The sequence below is a fragment of the Haliaeetus albicilla genome, chromosome 11 (genome assembly GCF_947461875.1).
Source record: "Haliaeetus albicilla chromosome 11, bHalAlb1.1, whole genome shotgun sequence".
NCBI classification, from domain to species: Eukaryota; Metazoa; Chordata; class Aves; order Accipitriformes; family Accipitridae; genus Haliaeetus; species Haliaeetus albicilla.
In genome coordinates this window covers 27,894,063-27,912,507 of record NC_091493.1, presented here as the reverse complement: position 1 = coordinate 27,912,507, position 18,445 = coordinate 27,894,063, and the positions used below count along the sequence as shown (strand labels likewise).

The 18,445-nt window shown below is 37.5% G+C and overlaps 1 protein-coding gene across 7 annotated transcripts in view; it reads left to right on the top strand.

Annotated features, from left to right (window-relative positions):
• Positions 1 to 18,445, top strand: part of STN1 (STN1 subunit of CST complex) — a 49,335-nt gene that overhangs the window by 2,380 nt on the left and 28,510 nt on the right. For 2 of the 7 annotated variants that reach the window (XR_011326889.1, XM_069796911.1), the window contains exons 2-3: positions 5,310 to 5,374; positions 16,563 to 16,702. Coding sequence is in view for 6 of the 7 variants with exons in the window: in XM_069796911.1 (XP_069653012.1) it covers positions 16,570 to 16,702 (133 nt within the window). In the remaining variant the exon portion in view is untranslated. Of the gene's footprint in view, positions 1 to 1,968; positions 4,102 to 4,380; positions 4,713 to 5,309; positions 5,375 to 6,234; positions 10,084 to 11,950; positions 12,074 to 16,562; positions 16,703 to 18,445 lie in introns of those variants that run through there. The other 5 variants (XM_069796917.1, XM_069796916.1, XM_069796915.1 and 2 more) reach the window with 5 other exon arrangements.

The window sequence follows — 18,445 nt, the reverse complement described above, 5'->3', positions numbered from 1 at the left end:
GGATAGCTTTCTTTCAGGGCTGGTTGGGTACGTTGAGTTCCTCTTTTCAGAGCAGGTAGACTCCTTCCTCCCCCCCCCCATTGCCCCCAGGTCTGACTGTGGGAGCTGAAGGGGGTATGAGGCCCTCTTTGTCCGCTAGGAGCATTGGTATGGCAGGTGGTGCCTTCTGGAGAGTTTGAGCTTGGGAGTGGCTCTTTGAGGAAAGTGTTCATAGAAAAAAAACAATGTTGGAAGACTTTCTTTTGTTTGTGGACCAGTGCTGTTCCTAGACCTGCTACTGGTTTGTCACAGCATTCAGTCATAGCAGGGTGTGATGTTAATGTACTGCACGTGTTTGGTATCTTGTGAGATTTAATCAGTGGGACAGGCTTGAATTTCCTTATCTCACAACCTTCTCTTCCCACAATTGATTCTTTCATTAGCCTGAAGTATGATTGTATTTTAACAGTTGTGTTGTTTGTATGCCACTAAATGTGTGGTATTTCTTCACATGAAAGCAAGAGGTGTTCCCATTGCCTGGATAAGGGGCAATTAGCAGACATTTTGGAGACAAAGCTTAGGCTATGACGGCAGGCAGGAAGTCGATCTTGCAGTTAAGGCAATGATGGGAGACCTGACGAGGCAACAAACACCCAGTGAAAATCATGTAACACCTTATCCTCACATGAACCTGAGTGCCCGCAGTTACCATTAAATTGCATTATAAGCTTCTAAAGATCAAGCCTCTGGTCTGTATCATTCCTCAGACCATTTCATTAGCATGACAGTAGTTTGCTATCGAAGGAGGGTAGCCCATGTGTAAATTCAGTAATAATAAAGAGGCACTGGTTGTGGGGATCATATGGCAACCTCGACAGTCTCCTTGAAAGAAGCATGACTTTAAGGAATAGAAAGTGCTAAGATGAGTCAAGAAAAGGAATTTCAGCAAAGGAGTTGTCTAATAGTACAGGTGTTTGTAGTAATGAAGATTAGAAAGATGGTTCAGAAGGAAGTAAGGGCATAGAAGTAGCCTGGAACTGAACTTTGCATCATGTGTTAACAATGTTTCAGCTGAAGCCTTTTAAGCATATGTTTGTGTTGTAGGTGGAGTAGTTAGTGGTGCTAATAGTATTTATAGTGTACAGGAACACACTGTGCTAGGCACTGTCCTGCCACAGAACAAGGAGATAGCCCCTGCCACAGTTTATGAATCAAACAACAATGTTGTGTCATGAGTTAATTTATTTAACCCGTATAAAATCAGTTTCAAAGGTAGTACTACTCTATGAATAGAGAGCCTTTCAAGTACTCTTGCAAACCTGATAGCAGTTCTGATTTGTTGTAATAATCAGTATTTGTTGTTCAAAGATTATGTTGGGCTTTGTACTGACTGCTTGGCCACAAAATGTGAAACTGTTGAGGAGGGTGTTAAAGCCGAGACTGTTTATGTGTGTAAGGGTAATACCAAGAAACAACTGCGATCCAAATGACCTGTTTTCCTTTCTCCTCTATGACCTCGCTGGCTGGCTGCACCTATTAACTTAATTTGCAAGTTTCATGCAGATAGTTTGGATTAAATACAATAACAAAGAAAGTGATTGATAAGGTTTCTCCAGTGTTACCAGCAGCAATTTAGCTTCTGGAATCTTAATTTTTAAAATTCAATTTCTTTTTCCTCTCTATAATACCTTTTTTTTTCCCCCTTCGGGTGGGATGGTAGCTTTGATTTGGATGTTAAAATACAATGATGGCTTTAATAATAATTTTCATTTATTTTTAAAATTGGGTATTTTAATTTTAACTTGCTTTCTCTTGGATAAAAAGTGCTTTGGGACTAATTTCCATCTGTTTATTTGAACTGACTAATTGATAGAGGATTGGGGAAAAAAAGGAATCCAAACCCATAGCATGAAATCCTTGTATCCAGGCAGGATTAGCTTTTCTTTAGCCTCAGGGTTAATGTCATAGGTCAGCAGGGTGGGGGTGGGGTGTATGTGTGTATGTCAGAGTTTGTAATAATAACTGGAAACAAATGCAAAACTAAAAGAAAACTTCTTGAGCTCTATGTGAACAAATGCAGTTGAGCTTGCTGCCTTAATAAGGCTGGCAGTTATGGGACTGGGATACCAGGGCCCGGTTCTTTCTCAGCTCTATTGATAAATTAACTTTTGACTGTAAGTAGTTCACGTACAGCATCTGTATAATGTATCCATTTGCTTTGAATGTGTGTGTGATAAAACAGGTTCACTCAGAGCAGAAGAGGGACAGTAGTGCATCCTACCAATGACTAAATGTTAGTAGGTACTACAGATGTGTTGCTTTAGACTTTTATAAAGATAGTCTTCCTGTTCCAGAGAGCTTTTAATTCATATAATGTTGAAAATACAAGATGAAAGGCTGGCACAAGAAAGGAACAATTAATCTAGTGATAAAGTTTTGCTTTTAACTTCTGGGGTTTTTGCTTACTCTTTAACAAGTAATTCAAGAAAAAAACATTGTATTTGAAAATGAAAACTGTGTCCCAGTTTCAAGTTTTCCCTTATTCTTTCACTCTAGATTTACAGCTTGCTGCTCAATCACAAAAATAAACTCTCTAAGGTGAAGGTTAAGTGCTAGTAGCAAATCCTTCCCAATTTGCAATGACTTCATGGTATGGAGGGAGCTGTATGAAGCCTGGGGGGGGGGGGTGTATGTTTTGGTTTGGTTTTTTTTTTTCCTGGTAGCAGGAGGTTTTAGCAACTGTAAATGTTTCCAGATGGTAAGGATAAAAAGGTAAAAGTGAGTTATAAGTATATTAGAATTTCTCCTTCAGGAATTTAATCCAATGCATTTTGAAAATTCAATGCTTCCTTAAAATGTCAGAGTAAAGATGTTAAAGAACTATCTTGGTTGTGCATCAAATATATTGGCTTAAAACCAGCTGTAACTCTACTGCAGTCTTTTTCATCTCTTTGAGATTTAGAAGTTTCCCTTATACTTTCTGCTGCTTAATGTCACTATCCTTTCCCATTGACTTCATCGCTTACACTTGCTACTGTTCCTAACTCCGAGTTCTACTTCTGTTTCATTTAAACTGCTCTGCTTCAGTTTCTCTTCATTGAAAATAAACACTTGCTTCAGAAAGCTAATTTGAAATGTGTTCTTCACAGCATGTACTGCCCTTTCACTGCAGACCTACATCCTGTCTTCAGTTTTTTCAAAATATTTAATGGTGTATTTTTATATTGTCTTGACATTCTGTCCACCCACGCTTTCACTGATCTCCTCCAATCTTCTTTCTGATGTTTGAGTTCATTGAACTGCTGTAAGGTCACAGGTCGCTTGTTCGTGGTTAAATCTGAGGCATAATTCTTATTTCATCCGTCTTAATCTGTCTGTCACCTTTGGTAGTCAACACTGTCCCTTCTGTTTTCTTGATATATGTGGTGTTTTCATTGATATTTTTCCAGTTATATGGTGGTGTTTTTCCTTAGACTCTATCATTCCTACTCTGTTCTGTTCCTGAAGTTAATGTGTTCTGCTGTATTAGACTCATTTCAGTTCTAGGTGCCACTGTAACTTCTAGATCCTTCTAGTTAACCCATATGTTCCTTTTTAATCTCCACCTTTTTGCATTCTTGGTTTTTGCCAAGACCTTGTGTGTCCAGCCTCTAGATCTGAAGTTATTTCCAAAAGCTGCCTTGCTTCCCTCTGAATATGACTCGTTTTTCCTTGGAGTTTGGGGGTTTATGGAATTAAGATCTGATACTTTACCTTGTACCACCATAGTTTTACTAACTTTCCTCAGTCTTTCAGGCTTTATGAGAAATTTTTGGTGATTCTCCTATACCTGACCTTTTTTTCCCTTTTCCTGTTCATCATCATTCATTTTTCCTTTCCTTCTGAATGTGTTGCCTTCTCATAGGAGCACCTCAGTTCAGTGGATTCTAAATACCATGGTGTTTTCAGCCTCTTTCAATCTTGTGTATTGACCTTAAAAATAATCCTTTTCTTCCCTCTATGACATTTCCATCTTCTTTGTGCACATGCCAAGTTTTTAACTTTTTTGTCCTTTTTCTGTGACCCCTCTACACTTGCAATGCTGTACCTGACTCCTGTGTCCTAATGCTCTAATTAATGGTGGTAAGTACAGAGGAGCTAGTAGTATCATTAGTTAATAACCCATGTTTATGACAAGGTGAAGAAGGAAATATAAAAGAGGGCTAAAAAAAAAAAATCTTTTTATTTCTTTATGATGTAAGAGGATGGCCTAAAAGGCTGTATGTTTTCCTCCAAGGAGCATCATGTTACCCATTTATTGGAAGCCTTGAGAGGGGAGACTGTATTGTACGTAGCACTCTTAAAGCCCTTCTATTAAATGTACAGTCGATAGATCTGTAGTTTAGAGACTTTTATTTCTGTTCTGCATTTGAATTTTAAAGCTGTCTTCATAAAGGAGCAAAAAAGAGACTCAGTTTTGTAATTTTTTAGCCTTTCTGATACGAGTAACAGGAATAGTTCAGTCATATAATACAAACAGAAAAAAAAAAAAAGCCAGAGGTTAGATGCTCAAGAGGTTGCCCAGATCTCATTAGCCAGTATCAATGCTCAGCCTCCTATCAATAACCTGGAAACTATACATTACTTGACTTTTTTTTTCTTTCTTTTTTTTTTTAATATGCATTACTGTAGGACCAGTTAGTCTAAGAATTGCCATAGAAACATGTGGGATTTGGAAGCTTCAACATATAAGGGTATTACCTGATGTCTGCAGTAAAAAAATTGAGTGTTAAAATGTTTAGGAATAAGATTGATCTAATTTTGGCTTCAGAAAAATCTGTGTGTTTAGTCTAAATTGGTCTAGCTTTTTCAGTAGTCAGTGGGGAAAGGTATCTTCAGAGGGCGATTCACCCTTTCCCATTTTAGGTACTTCTCTATCACACAGTATTTAACTGTGTGAGTGGAGTTGTCCTGGAAACGTGTGATGGGGGTTCTTCTTCCTACCTGTGGAGATACCATTTCCAGCAGAACTCTTCAAGTACAGTTCTCCTGATATCAGGCAACACCTCTGGGAGTGATGACAGAGCAAATATAAAAGTTGCCAAATTACCTGAATGTTTCCAAGTAAACAGATGATGTTTTGTTGAATAGGATTTATCTGAAATCAAATGTCAGAAGAAAAAGCAATAATATAAATATAGAAATCCTGAATAAGGATCAGATATTTCAACAAACGGTACAAGAATATTTCTTGGAAACATATTGGGTCAAAGGTGTTCAAGCTTTAGCATGTTAACTTCACTGAAGTTATTGCAAACAACAACAAAAAATGTTTTTCTTGTTGCTTCTAGTTGGTCTGCAAGAAAACCACCTTCAAGACTGATATTCGGAAACATAGTCATATATAATTGGAGGGGTAAGTTGTGCTTTTTTACTTATTTGAGTGAGAAGCAAACCTCAGATTTAATGGAAATTGTCAACAACTTGAAACTTGCATAGGTGATTCTTTTTATTGATTAACTGACTAATGCAATTAAAAACTTCAGGTCCTCTTTCATGATAAAATTTTTCAAGAAGTCTGGATACTTTCTGGTTTGTATTTAACTGAATAACTCCTTTTATAGGAATTTTCAGGTAATATTAAAATACTGAGCTCCATTGGTGGGTAGCTGCATTTTTTTTAATACAGTAGTTAGTCTAATAAAAATTCTTTCCCTCCATGTTTTGATGACTGTAACAATCTTTCACAGAATGAATAGGTCTATCTAGAGTATTGATTTCTTTTAAAATAATATACAGTTAAAATACTACTACTTTTAGCTATAATGCTGTATTCCTTCTGACCATTTTAATAATTTGAGATTATATTTCATTTAAAGCAAAAATCTATTTGATCAAAACTGTACATGAACACAAGGCAAAGTATTTAAAACTTGCAGAGCCCCTTCCATCTGATGGATATTAGAGCTTTAGTTAAGTCACATGAAAGCATGTATTACAAATGCTTCACCATGTTTGTCTTTCCTCCAGATGGTAATTAGACCTTTTCCTCTTGCATAGCAGTCACGAGCTGATTTGCTCTTTTTGTTTGTGGCTTTCAAATTTGCATTAGTTCACATAGCAGCTAGGATTAGAAATTTATTAAGGGATAAAGATAGCTTTGCATCTCAGTATTGCTTTCAGTCAATACTGGCACAAAAAATGTCTGAACAAAAAACCCACATGTGTTGCTGCTTTTCTTGCTGCAAATCCTGAATTTCTTCCTCTGTTTCCCAGGAACCTTTTTTTCCAGAATGGACATTGTGTTCTCTTGTGATCCTGATCAGCTCTGGAATCTTGGGACTGAATAACTTGTTCTGTAATATAAAAATGAGTTATTTTTAAATCTGTTTTTTATTATGGCTGGCCAGCCAGCCAGCAAACCCAATCTTGGTTATGTGGTAAGCATAAGCAGGAAGTTTATTATGCCTTCTACAACTATTATTAAAAAAATAACATACTGAGAAGTAGGTAACATTTCACACACACACAAAAGGACGATCTGACAAAAAGATGGCACTGAATACTACTGATTCTTTAGTACTATCCCAATGAGAGACATTGCAGTGAGATAATATTGGAGACATGTCTACTAGCAAAAAGGGGAAATAACATTTAGAATGTGAGATACCAACTGCTTATTAATGCAAAGCTGGACTTTAAAATATAAACTGATTTTACTGAGAAAACAGCATAGTTTTTCATTGAAAAATGTTATTTTTATATTACAACCATGTTTAAAATAGTTTCTGTATGTGTAATGTTATTCTCTTTTTACCTAGATTTTTATAAGCTATTGTGTAAATCTCATTTTTGAGGCAAAAAAATAGTTTACTATGTGTCGTAAAGTAGAATTTGGTTTTATGTAGGATCTCTTCTTGGTACAGCAGCAATGTGTGGAGCTATAATAATGTGTCAATTGTTAAGGCAAACAGCAGCTATTGTGTGTTCAACAATAGTATATGCAAACTTTGGGCACTAGGACCTGCTTATGAGAAAAGAGCGTATTGTGATGTGTGTCTCGAGTGCCCTGGAATCTTTACTTTTTTGACAGGAGGGACCATTAATCTAATATCTAATCCACAAAATTATGTTTTATAGTACACCACATGGTATTTATGGCTTAAACCAAAAAAGCCCATTACATTAAGTGTACTGAATTTTCTGTAGCAGAAAATAAAATTACATATAGGAAAAATAATTCCTGTGGCTTCTGGCCGAGTTGTAATATATTGTTCTGGATGCAGTATACAGGTGTGACTTACCTTCAGAAGCATGAGGTAGGAAGTGGCATCTATTCAAACACAAATGTAATTAAGGAGACACTTAAATCTATTTATAAAAGGCCGTTTGGTTTTTTTACATAACAAGAAGTTGGAAATAGTAGTGACCTTATCATGTTAGCTGTGACAGTGATTCGTGTAGGGAATGTAAGAAGTTGCAGTTACAGTCGTTGATGAGGTAATTTCTTTCAAGAATCTTAATAGTGTTATGTCCATTTGGTGCCTTCCTATTGGATTTGGAAAAAGTTTTTAAAGGTGGGCAAAAATCATCACTGGCAAAGAAGTCTAGCCCTCTTTGCTCTGTAGGGAGGAAAGCTATTAAGAAGATATCCATGTTGCAGGACACGTATTCCGGAACAGTTTTGGCTTGTTCTATATCAGTCCTATATCAGCTCTCAGTGATGAGATTTGGACAGACCTGAGGGAGCATCTGTAAGACATTCATTATTTCAGATCATCCTAAGAGAATTACAGAAATTGCTAACCCAAAAGTTAATAGAGGACAAAGTCTCTGGATTTTTAACGGGTCCTAATAGAGTTTAGGAGCTGAAGATAAGTGATGATGAGCCAGCTTTCCTTAGCTGAGAAGAAACTACTCTTCAGATCATTCAAAGTTCATAGAATGCAGTGTAAGAGATTGTGCAGAACAGTTTGTCATAAGGAATCAAGAGATAGCTACACACCTTTGGCATTTCTAAAACTTTTTGATTTTGTAGGTCAGAGCAGCCTGGGTGTAACTTAAGAAATCTTGTGCTTGATTTCAGGTATAAAAGTTCTAGTCCTCAGAAAGGAGGCACAGTTGCAAAAGAAATTCAGAGAGTAGTGGACTGGGAATTGTACCTTTTTTGATACAAAACCCCACACTTTTGATACTTTTCCTGGCTGTTGGCTGAGAGGACCCGTGTGAGGAGCATTAGAAAAGCATTACAAAGTTTTGTTCCGATGTGGGATGATAGTTGAAACTTCCCCCAGTAAAAGGGAGACTACTGTAATAATACATATAGTCTCAATGCTTTTATTTTTTTAATGTGCTGCCTTCTATTTTGCCCAGGTTTGCCTTTTGGAATGTCTGAACTTTTTCTACAAGAAGTGCCTTCAGACAGGCGGCATTATGAGTCTTTATTTGGAGGAGAAAAAGAATAATTTTGTGGAATAGCATAAAAAAATAACCAAAGAACAAATGCAGCTGGTCTAGAAACAGAGATCAGTGTCAACCTAACTGTATTAATCTTTCCAGGAAGAGTAACAGTTAGGTCTCAGTCTTCCAGAAGAGCTCCAAATGAGTAATCTCAGTCTCTAGTTACGCTCACAAAATATATGATGGTCCTAGTTGTGTCTGAGACTTCAAAATTATTCTGACTTGAATTATTTTGTGTATACCAACAACAGCGCTATTTGGACACCATGTTTCAAGCACAGCCTCACAGTGTTCTGATATAGTTAAAAGGTTCACTTGTACAGCAAATAAAAACTTAAATTGATTTCAGAACATTAAGCAGGTCTGTCATAATCTAATCCCTTGATATGTGCTGGGAATATTTTGAAAACTTTATCACAACTGTGCACCTAGACCAAATGTTAGGTTAATTATTTTGAAGTCTGTGGTTGTAACGGAGTGCTCTGTTGTGCTATGAATGTTCATATAAATTCTGATGCATAAACTAATTTAAAGAGGAGGGAGGAAAACTTGGCTCTAGAAATTGAGTCACACTTGTCATGGAGTTCACAGGCCCAATAGCTTCAGAAAGCTATTAACCAATGCTTGCCGCTTCTACCCAAATTTCTGAAATTTTTAAATGTTCATTCAAGAAGTGAATCTAATTTTATCTAAATTATTTAAATCTAAATTATCTAATTAATCCAAAGCTATTTTACACTGCTATACCAAAGCAGGAAAGCTAACTGTGTTGCCTTAAGCCACGTGAATTAGGTTTTATTCTCTTTGTTCCGAAAGTTAACTTGAATGAGTTAATATTCCTTTGTGTTGGATCAGTAAATTACATGTATCTGTCAAAAAAATTTTCTTTTGCCAAGAGCCTGTTTGGAATCCTCTTGCTATCAAAGCTTCCATACTGCTGTTTTTCCAAGCAGCAAACTTATAAATAAGAAGTAATTTATTTTTGGTTTTGTTTGTTTTTATTTCACACTAATAACCGAGAACCTTCTCTCCCAGTGAAAGAATGTCTGCTCAGCAGCTCAGCTTATTCTGGCAGCACTGTGGGTGATTAAGAGCTTTCAGAGAGAATTAATAATCTTCATAGACTTCCTCCTGCCCTCATTCAAGACAGGTTAGAGAATTAATTGAAGAAGGTGCTTCAGCGTGATTATCCAATAGCTTTAAAATACAAATAGCAAGTGAAGCTTTCTGACTATCAGTAGTGACTACTACTACCGTATTTATCGTAAGCTTACAGCTGTCCATGACAAACATATAGAGCTAGTTTACTGGTCTGTTGAATGGTTTGCTGATTTCTTAATACATAGGAAAATACCTTGTGACTAATGCATGGGACAAGGATCAGAAGGATCATCTTCTACTGTTTATTTTATTGTACACTTCCTTGTTAGTTTTCCAGAATCATGCTTTTGGAAAATTGGGTGCCAAAACCTTGTAAGAAGATTTAACTTGCATATAAACCAAGTAGCAATGCCAAAGAAGGCAATCTAGAACTGCAAGCTTTGTCCCTCTTCCTTCCAAGGCTGCTGTTGCTGGAGGAGCCAGTCTGTCTGGTCTCCTGCAGCCACCCGTGCCTGTCCACAAGGATTTCTAGGCAGTGCTGTGGAAAGGAAAAAACAGAGAGAGGTAAATACATTACAGGTTACAACATGGAGACATTAACTCCACTGGAAGACTGTTACACAGTAGTGGTGTCAGTATATTGAAAAAAACAAGGCTCTTTTGCTCCTACCTATAATCCTGATTACTATAGGCATTGTGGGCAATACCTTTCTATGTTGTTGATAGATGCCCTGCTGGCTAAAGTTTGTGGTGATGGGTCTTTTGTCTTGCACCATCTTCCCTTGCCAGGGAAGTGTATTGTAATATAATCTAATGTAGTTAAAAGACACATGAAGTTTAAAATTTCAAGCAATAACTTTAAGAAAAATTCTGTAATTCTTTCTCTTTTTGGTAAATGTGTTATCTCAGGAGGTTAGACAGGTGTTAACACTTGTACAAGTAACACTTCAGGAACTGCTAAACTTCTGGAAGTTCAGAGGAGTTCTAGCTCTCTTAGTTTTGTTTCAAAACCATTTTTTTAAGTTGGAGTTGTACTTGCCTTGTATATAAGACCTACAGAACATGTAGTGCCCTTACTGACATTTGTTACAGCATGTAGCATTTAAACTTAGAGGACTTCAGATAAGCAGCAGCAGAGAATAGTCTATTAGGAAAGACTGAAAGTGTTTACCCTACTTTGATTATTATTTTTTTAATAGAATCACCAGGTAGGAAGTGGATCCAAACTGACCTTATGTTACTGTTTGATAGTTTTCTAACAGCTGTAAAGTTGATATCAATACACATTTTTTCAGGAGCCTTTTGTGTCTTTCAGTGACGTATTTTGGTCTCAGTGATGGGTTTTTGTCTTGTTACTGCTGTTGAAAACTTGCTTGTCATTATGTGTTTTTAAAAAGTCTATCAGTAAGTTTCATTTTTAGAGTATGTACTTCATATTATCTGTAACCAAAGGCTTTACTTTCCAGCTCACTAAGATCTACTTGTATAATAAGATATTGGGTTTGTTTAATTTAAAATGTTGTATGTGGCCTTGGGTAATTAAAAAAATTTCTTGAAATATGGTGGTTTTAACTGTATCATGCTGGAACTGTGTCTGCTGATCATGAAGTATTGAATAATACTCATTTGTCGCATAGGCTGTTGACTCAAACACAGATGAGTTCAATTCAGATGACAGAGGTTGTTACAAAACCCAGCTGTTGACTCTGCTTCTCTTTCCACAAGTTGCTTTCTCTGTGGCAGGGATGGCTGACCCATGAAGCAGTTCTTTAACAGGCACAGTTTGTAGCCTGATTTATTCAAGTAAACCAATGGTGACTTTGTTTTAATGCACTGGGTTGGTAACTCTAAGAGCTTAGGAGCTGCTTCCTGTGTAAATTATCAGTGCTACTATACTAGTGGCAGTCTTTGGAGAAGAGTGAATGCCTGGTAGGATGCTTAAGCTGCCTGTATTTGTGGGTAAATGTTCCCTGCTTCTGGTTCACGGCTAACTTGAGAAAAAAAATATTTGCAGCAGTCTGCCAGTAGTTGCAGACAACTGCTGGAAAGATACCTTTTCTATGGCTCCAAACAATTCATCTCCAAACTAAGGAAATTTTCTGCAAGAGCTTTGGTTGTTAACCACATCTGGAGAAAAGACAACAAGAAACATTAAAACAGATACTCTTCTTCAGGGTTTCCATTTCACTGGGATTGGAAGAAGACCAATTCTTAATCATTTACCATTTTTTAAAAAGGTGCATGGTGAATACAGGAGTAGGAGCCAGGAAATTTATTGGCCCGGGCTGATTCTGTTGAACAAATCTCTCGGGTGTTAAATGGGGATCTATTCTAACATGGCTACCAGGTGGACTGAATGGGCTTGGGTTTGGGTGGTGGTGTTGTTGGGAAGGCTGCCAATTTTCCTTGGTTTCCCTTCTTTCCCTTTTAGGATAATACCTTGCTGAGCTCACAAGATAACTCTGAGGATTACGGACTTGGTTTAATTCTCACTACAGTCAGGAAAGCTAACATTGATAGCATTGAGGTGAAAGAGACAGCCTTATTTTAATAGGTTAGTGTATAGAATTATCTCAAACTGAGAGGTTTTGTTTATTTGTATTTAGATACTACTGTGTAAACTTTAGATTTTTGCCTTTGAAACAGAATTGTTTTCCCAGGAAGTGGTACAAATAGCAGAATTTAATTCTATTTTTGTTTTTGATTATGCCTTTCTTTGGAGTTATTTTATAGAGGTAAAAATAGAATACAGATATCTTATATCTAATAAACTTGTGGACCAGATGCTTCTCTTGCCTTTTTTCTCCTGTAGCAGGATTGAATTCCTTGCACTACAGCAACCATAAAGTCATTACACTGCATTTAAAACAAAATGCAGAAAAGGATGACCTTTTGCTAGGACTCTCTATTGTTTGTATTGCTAAGCATTATCATCGTCTTTCAGAAAAAGCCAGTTTAATCCTTAAACATTTGTACATATAGTATCTGTTCAGAATTGTCTATTGTTAGCTATCTGTGTTCTCATTGATTGTAATGCTGTGTATTTCCACAATGCCTGCTATTTGCCCCTTGGATCTTCATTGTACAGGGTAGCTGTTATCTTCCTTGCTGATAGCGTATCACCAGTGGTACCAGTTAAGAGCTGAAAACACTTCCAGCATAATGGAAAGTTCTACTTTCGCCAGGATGACTCGCTAATTAATTAACCCCTGGGATATTCTGCCTGGGATGGAGAGGCTTCCTGAGCCAACTTAAGAAAAAGTTATGGGAATATACCATTATATTGCAAAAGAGAAACTGATTGAAAGAATTTTATTTGCTGTGTAAGAATTATGTTTTCCAATACTATCAATCTGCCTGAAACAATCTTGGAAACTAACTGAAAAATAGATCCTTTGGAAAGGGTGCTGCTTTGACTTAACATCTTCCTTTGCTATAGGAGCAAAAAGACAACTGCTGTTAACACCACGAGAAGAATGAACTTGTAATAGGAGTGTGGGGAGGCAAGCAGTACAGGAGGCAGTAAATATCTTTTCTTCCCAGCAGGCCACAAGCTTTTCGCTTTAAATAGGTCAATGTTCAAATGTAGCTACCAAGTGGCCACTTGGGAGGGAAGAGAGAAAATGGGCTTGGTTTTGGGTGGTGGCAGGGCTTGGGAGGGCTGTTGGGACTGTAAAGAGGCAAGGGGAGACGGCCCTGCAGAATGCTCTTCATGTGTCTGTCAGACATTGCTGAAAGCAAGTGAGTGGCTAGAGCATGATTTCACTGTCTCAGCCTGGTGTGGATGGAGTGTCTGTAACTCATGACTTCACCAGATTTGTCCTGTGGACTTCAAGAAATCTTGTGGTTCCTTCACAGGGCTGGGGGTATGATTTACTTTTTATCAAGGCATCTGTGCTGCATCTGTAGGATTAAACTTGGTATGTCTGTAGCAGACTTGAACCAACCAGGGTGGTTCTGTACATGAAGATAGATGAGATGGATGTAAATTTCTCCAGTGAAGAGCTGTAACAAGGTCTGGGAGCTAGAAAGAAGCTCCAGAATTTGAGATTTAACTTCCAGTAGTTTCTGAGATAAAGAGCTTTTGCTGAAGAAATCCTTCCCCCTTCAGGACAGGGCAGCAGTAAAAGATTTGGGGACATGCTTCATTGTCCTGGTTTCAGCTGGGATGTAGTTAACTGTCTTCCTAGTAGCTGGTACAGTGCTATGTTTTGAGTTCAGTATGTGAAGAATGTTGATAACACTGATGTTTTCAGTTGTTGCTCAGTAGTGTTTAGACTAAAGTCAAGGATTTTCAGCTTCTCATGCCCAGCCAGGGCACCTGACCCAAACTGGCCAACAGTGTATTCCATACCCATGGGACGTCCCGTCTAGTTTAGGAACTGGGAAGGGGGTGGGCAGGGAATTGCCGCTCGGGGACTGGCTGGGTGTCGGTCGGCGGGTGGTGAGCAATTGCCCTGCGCATCATTTGTACATTTCAATCCTTTTATTACTACTGTTGTCATTTTATTAGTGTTATCATTATCATTATTAGTTTCTTCTTTTCTGTTCTATTAAACCGTTCTTATCTCAACCCAGGAGTTTTACTTCTTTTCCCGATTTTCTCCCCCATCCCACTGGATGGGGGGGGAGTAAGTGAGCAGCTGCGTGGTGCTTAGTTGCTGGCTGGGGTTAAACCATGACATTCATTTAAGCTAGAAGTGTTGTATGGACTTCTGGCTAGTGATCTGTTAACATTTGGGCATTTCAGACTTGACAACTGTTTAAAAATCTCTGCATTTTGGTATTTCAGTAATCTCCAGTGGTGCTGCTTTATTGATTTCCCCTCAGATGTACGCATGTGCAGGGGTGACTTCTGCTTTTTACTCCAATGAGTGGCTGTTCATGCAAAATACAAAAAGTTAGACAGGCTTGTCACCCAATTCTCTCTTTTTGGCTTGTTAGCTCAGTCTGCCATCTGTCTAGGAGAAAAAACGGGTGCTGAGCTATGACAGACTTTGTAACCATGCAAAGTAAGATGTGGGGCCTGGTGCAGAAAGGAATATTACTTTGTATAAAAGATTATATTGGAGAACAAGACTGTGATTTTATCCATGTTTCTTGTCAGGGGAGAAATGCCACTAAAAGTGAACAGTTGAGGGACTGTAGCACCATTAAGGACAAAATTATATCTTAAAATTTTATCTTGCGAGTGGGAGGCAGGATGACACTGCCTGGTAGTGCTTCTCTTTATTCCAACTCATCATGTGTTAACCTTCATTGACTATAGTGTGTATGTTTATCAATCAATGTGTGAACTTTTCTTATTTGCCATGACCTTTTCTTGGGCTAAATTTATTTTTTTCTTTTTTTTTTGTAGAAACTATAAAAGCACAGTAACATAGGAACAATGCAGGCAACTTTGTACTAGAGCCTGCAAGCAGAAAAAGAGTAGGATGGGGAAGACTTAATTTTATTATGAAAATGAGCATGCTAAGTAAAATACAGGTTAAAATCATGTGTTTGCTTGGGAAAGTTTATGGTCTAAATTTAACATAGACTATAACAAGCAACTGGAGAACTGCCAGAATAGCAGCTTTGCATTATTATGATCATACAGTTTATAAAATTCTACTGAGCATTGTCTGCAATTCAGCAGCAGAAAAAGTGTGCTTCGTGGGGAGGCTTGAGTGTGAAAAGGATGGGTTTTGAGTAGACATTGGATGTGCAAAAGGGATAGGTTGGGAAAAGCTGCCTGTAGTGGGTAAAGAGATGTAAATCCAGGTGTAAACAATACTGTTTAGTTTGTTACTTGCAGCTGAAGTGACTGGTGGAACTGACTAAATCAAATATTTTCAACATCTTACAAAACAAATGACCAGTCTAAGGAAGGTCAAAGTGTCACTAACCTTTTGTTGCTTTTAAATTTTTTTTTTAAATTTGGAAATTAATATAATTGTCATCTGCAGTTCTTCTCACAATGTAGAGTAGATGTCAGCAACAGTCTAGCATGTTGTGCTGCGCTGTTTTCCTGCCTCAAATTAAAGTTTAAGTGTGAAAACAGAAATCATGCAGAATCCAGCCTCTGTTGTTTCTCAAAGAAACAAGATGCTGTCATGATATTCATGGTGTGTTGCCTCTACATGAGTAGCTAGAAGTGTCTCCTGCAGACTAGAGAGATCACTGGCAACCCATAGCAGGGAGCTGCTCCCTCTCAGGAGACTGTAGCTGCCAAATCTCAGCCCTATTACACACTGTTCAAAATCGGTCCATGTACCACCTTTGCCCTACACCTGTAAGTGGCTGACACCCATTTGAGGGTGATGTGGAAAGCTTTATGGGAACAGTTTAGCTATCGATACAGGAGAAGCTAATAAAAAGTATATTGACCTTCCAAATCTCTACAAGGATCTTTCCTGAATTGCGTGCTGGGGTTTCTTTGATATCAATGCTGTGATAAGCAGAGAATTCACTCTGGAAATGGCAGAAAATATCACGCATTAAACAGAGAAATCTGAAGTGGTAAAAGGGGAAACAATTATTAAGTTATTGGAGACCGTATGCCCAAAATAAAGAAGGGACAGATTTTTCTTTTATATAAAATAACTATCCCCCATCACCGCAATAAAGCACAGGATGAACGATGAGGAGGGTATCTTATGAAAGGGAAAAAGAATGATGGGGCGGGGGGAATAATCAAGTGTACAGAAAGGAACTAATTAGTATCCCACAATCCTGCTCTTTAAAGACATGTTGTATTTAGTTCTCTGTTTATGGGTCTATAGAGGAGAAATCCCTGAAATTCTATTTCATTTGAAGGAGCTGGGAAAAATGCCATTGTAGTCAATCTCAGTACTTGGAGTAAATCATCAGTATTGATATTTCGAATATTTCCTGTGGTGATGTGAAGATAATATTGTATTAGATAAGTTCCTGTGTCTCTTCATCAGCTCTGCTGTGTTATTCTGTGTAAAATCACAAGCTATTTTTTCATTCAGTTGGAACATATGTGAATAGCTCTTTACCTGTATAGAAAATAATTACAAGTTCTTCTGTGTTCACAGGTTTTGAATGCAGTCTGAGTCCAAGAAGTATGAAGAAGAGACGCCTTCTCTGCACTGGGGGATGGATCCTGTATTTTCTGCATTTGCAAGACTCTATATTAAAGATATAAAAGAAATGAGAGAATCTAAACAGGTGCCAGGTAGTACTTACATGTGTTGATTATGATGCACACAGGATTATAATTGATTTATGTTGTGCTCTTTATCAAGGGATTGCAGAATGCTTCATGAACACCAGTAATTTTCCATGCCCTTAAGCTACATGACATTAGTATCTTTAACAGTTCTAAGAACAACAGGTTGTATGTGAAATATATGTGAAAAATAAAATGTTTTTGTTCTAATGCCTTTTCTTCCTCTCATATATATATATAGGTACACAGAACCTCTTTTACATTAACGTTGTGTTTCCTCTGTGTGGTACTGCTTGTTATATTCTGATAAAGTTAATTCTAAAAATGCTGGTCCTTTCTGGCCATATGTGTTATATCTTCCCACTGTCTCTACAACATTTGAGAAGGATTTTATGCCTCTCTGTTGCAAAATTTTGATGGTTGATGAGATTGCTGGGTGTATGTGTTTTGCTTTTTCCTCTGGATATTAATATATTATAAGACATACATATTTATTTATTATAAAAGATGCAGGTTTTGAGGTTTTGTCTGATTAATTTCTAGATATGATAAATATATAACATTCTTCATATATTTGAACAACCTTTGCTGAATCTTAATACCACACCTTTTATTTCCTAACCATTGTTGGAAATCATATGCTTTGCAGACTGTTTCCTGCTGGTCTTCAGCCAGTATCACCCACGTGCACATTGTCTAAAGCAGCATGGGTCTGACCTTGCATTTCTGTTTTCACTACAAAGACTTTAAATATAGACTGCAGTATGTGTTCTGCTGTAGAAGGGTTCGTTACTCCAAACTGAAGCTTGACAAGGTGCAAGATTATCAGGGAGCAACCCAAGGAACTTAGAATTAATGAGGAAAAGCAGTACAGTAAACCCTAAGCAGAGTGTGTTTTTGATTTGGGTTTGGTGTTCTGTTTGGGTTTTTTCTTTTTCTTTTTCTTTTTTTTTTTCCTCCACAGAGACAAGGTACATCTGTTTGGCTCTCTGAATATGCTGTGCTTTATAGCTTTTGTTAGTCATATTTAACAGCAAGGATAACAGCAGTGCTACTGTTGCAGAAATGAAGGACTGGTGTGGATTTTTTTCTGTTCTCGCAATCATTTTTGTGTACAAACTGTAAAGCCCAGGAAATATACCTCTTTGTTATTTAACATGATAGGAAACTTTTGTCTTCAACCCATTCCTAAATTAGGCTACAGTCTGTTGTTCATGTTTGTACTAGAGTGAGTAGTAGCACTTAAAGGCCTTTTTATATCGTGCAGTCTTGTAGTAGTGCTGGTGTAGCGAGTGCATCTGGCAAAAACTGTTTCTGCTTCAGTTAGAGACATTTTAATTGTTTTCAAACAAAATACAAAACAATTCAATGTCAGCAGAATAGGATTGTAGTTTGGACTTGGACATTTGTACATACACATGCAAAAATATACTCAGAAGAATTAAACTTATAAACATCAAACATTTCACAAGAGCAGGAACAGTCCTAGAAAGTACAATACTGCTCTCTTTTTTTGACCTCTAAATTACCTGAATTTCCCTTCATTTCCCTTTCTGTTCTTTTACTGAAGTGAGTTGTCTTCTGCTTCAGGGACTCTTTCAGTTTTGTTATTAGTTTTTTCCTAAGATGACCCTAAGGAAGTGGTATCTGTCATGTCAAGATATCAGCCTTTAAAATTGGTTCATGTGAGCTTTCACCACTTCCTCTGCATTTGGCGTTTTGCACAACTAAGCTTGCTTGCGATCCTGT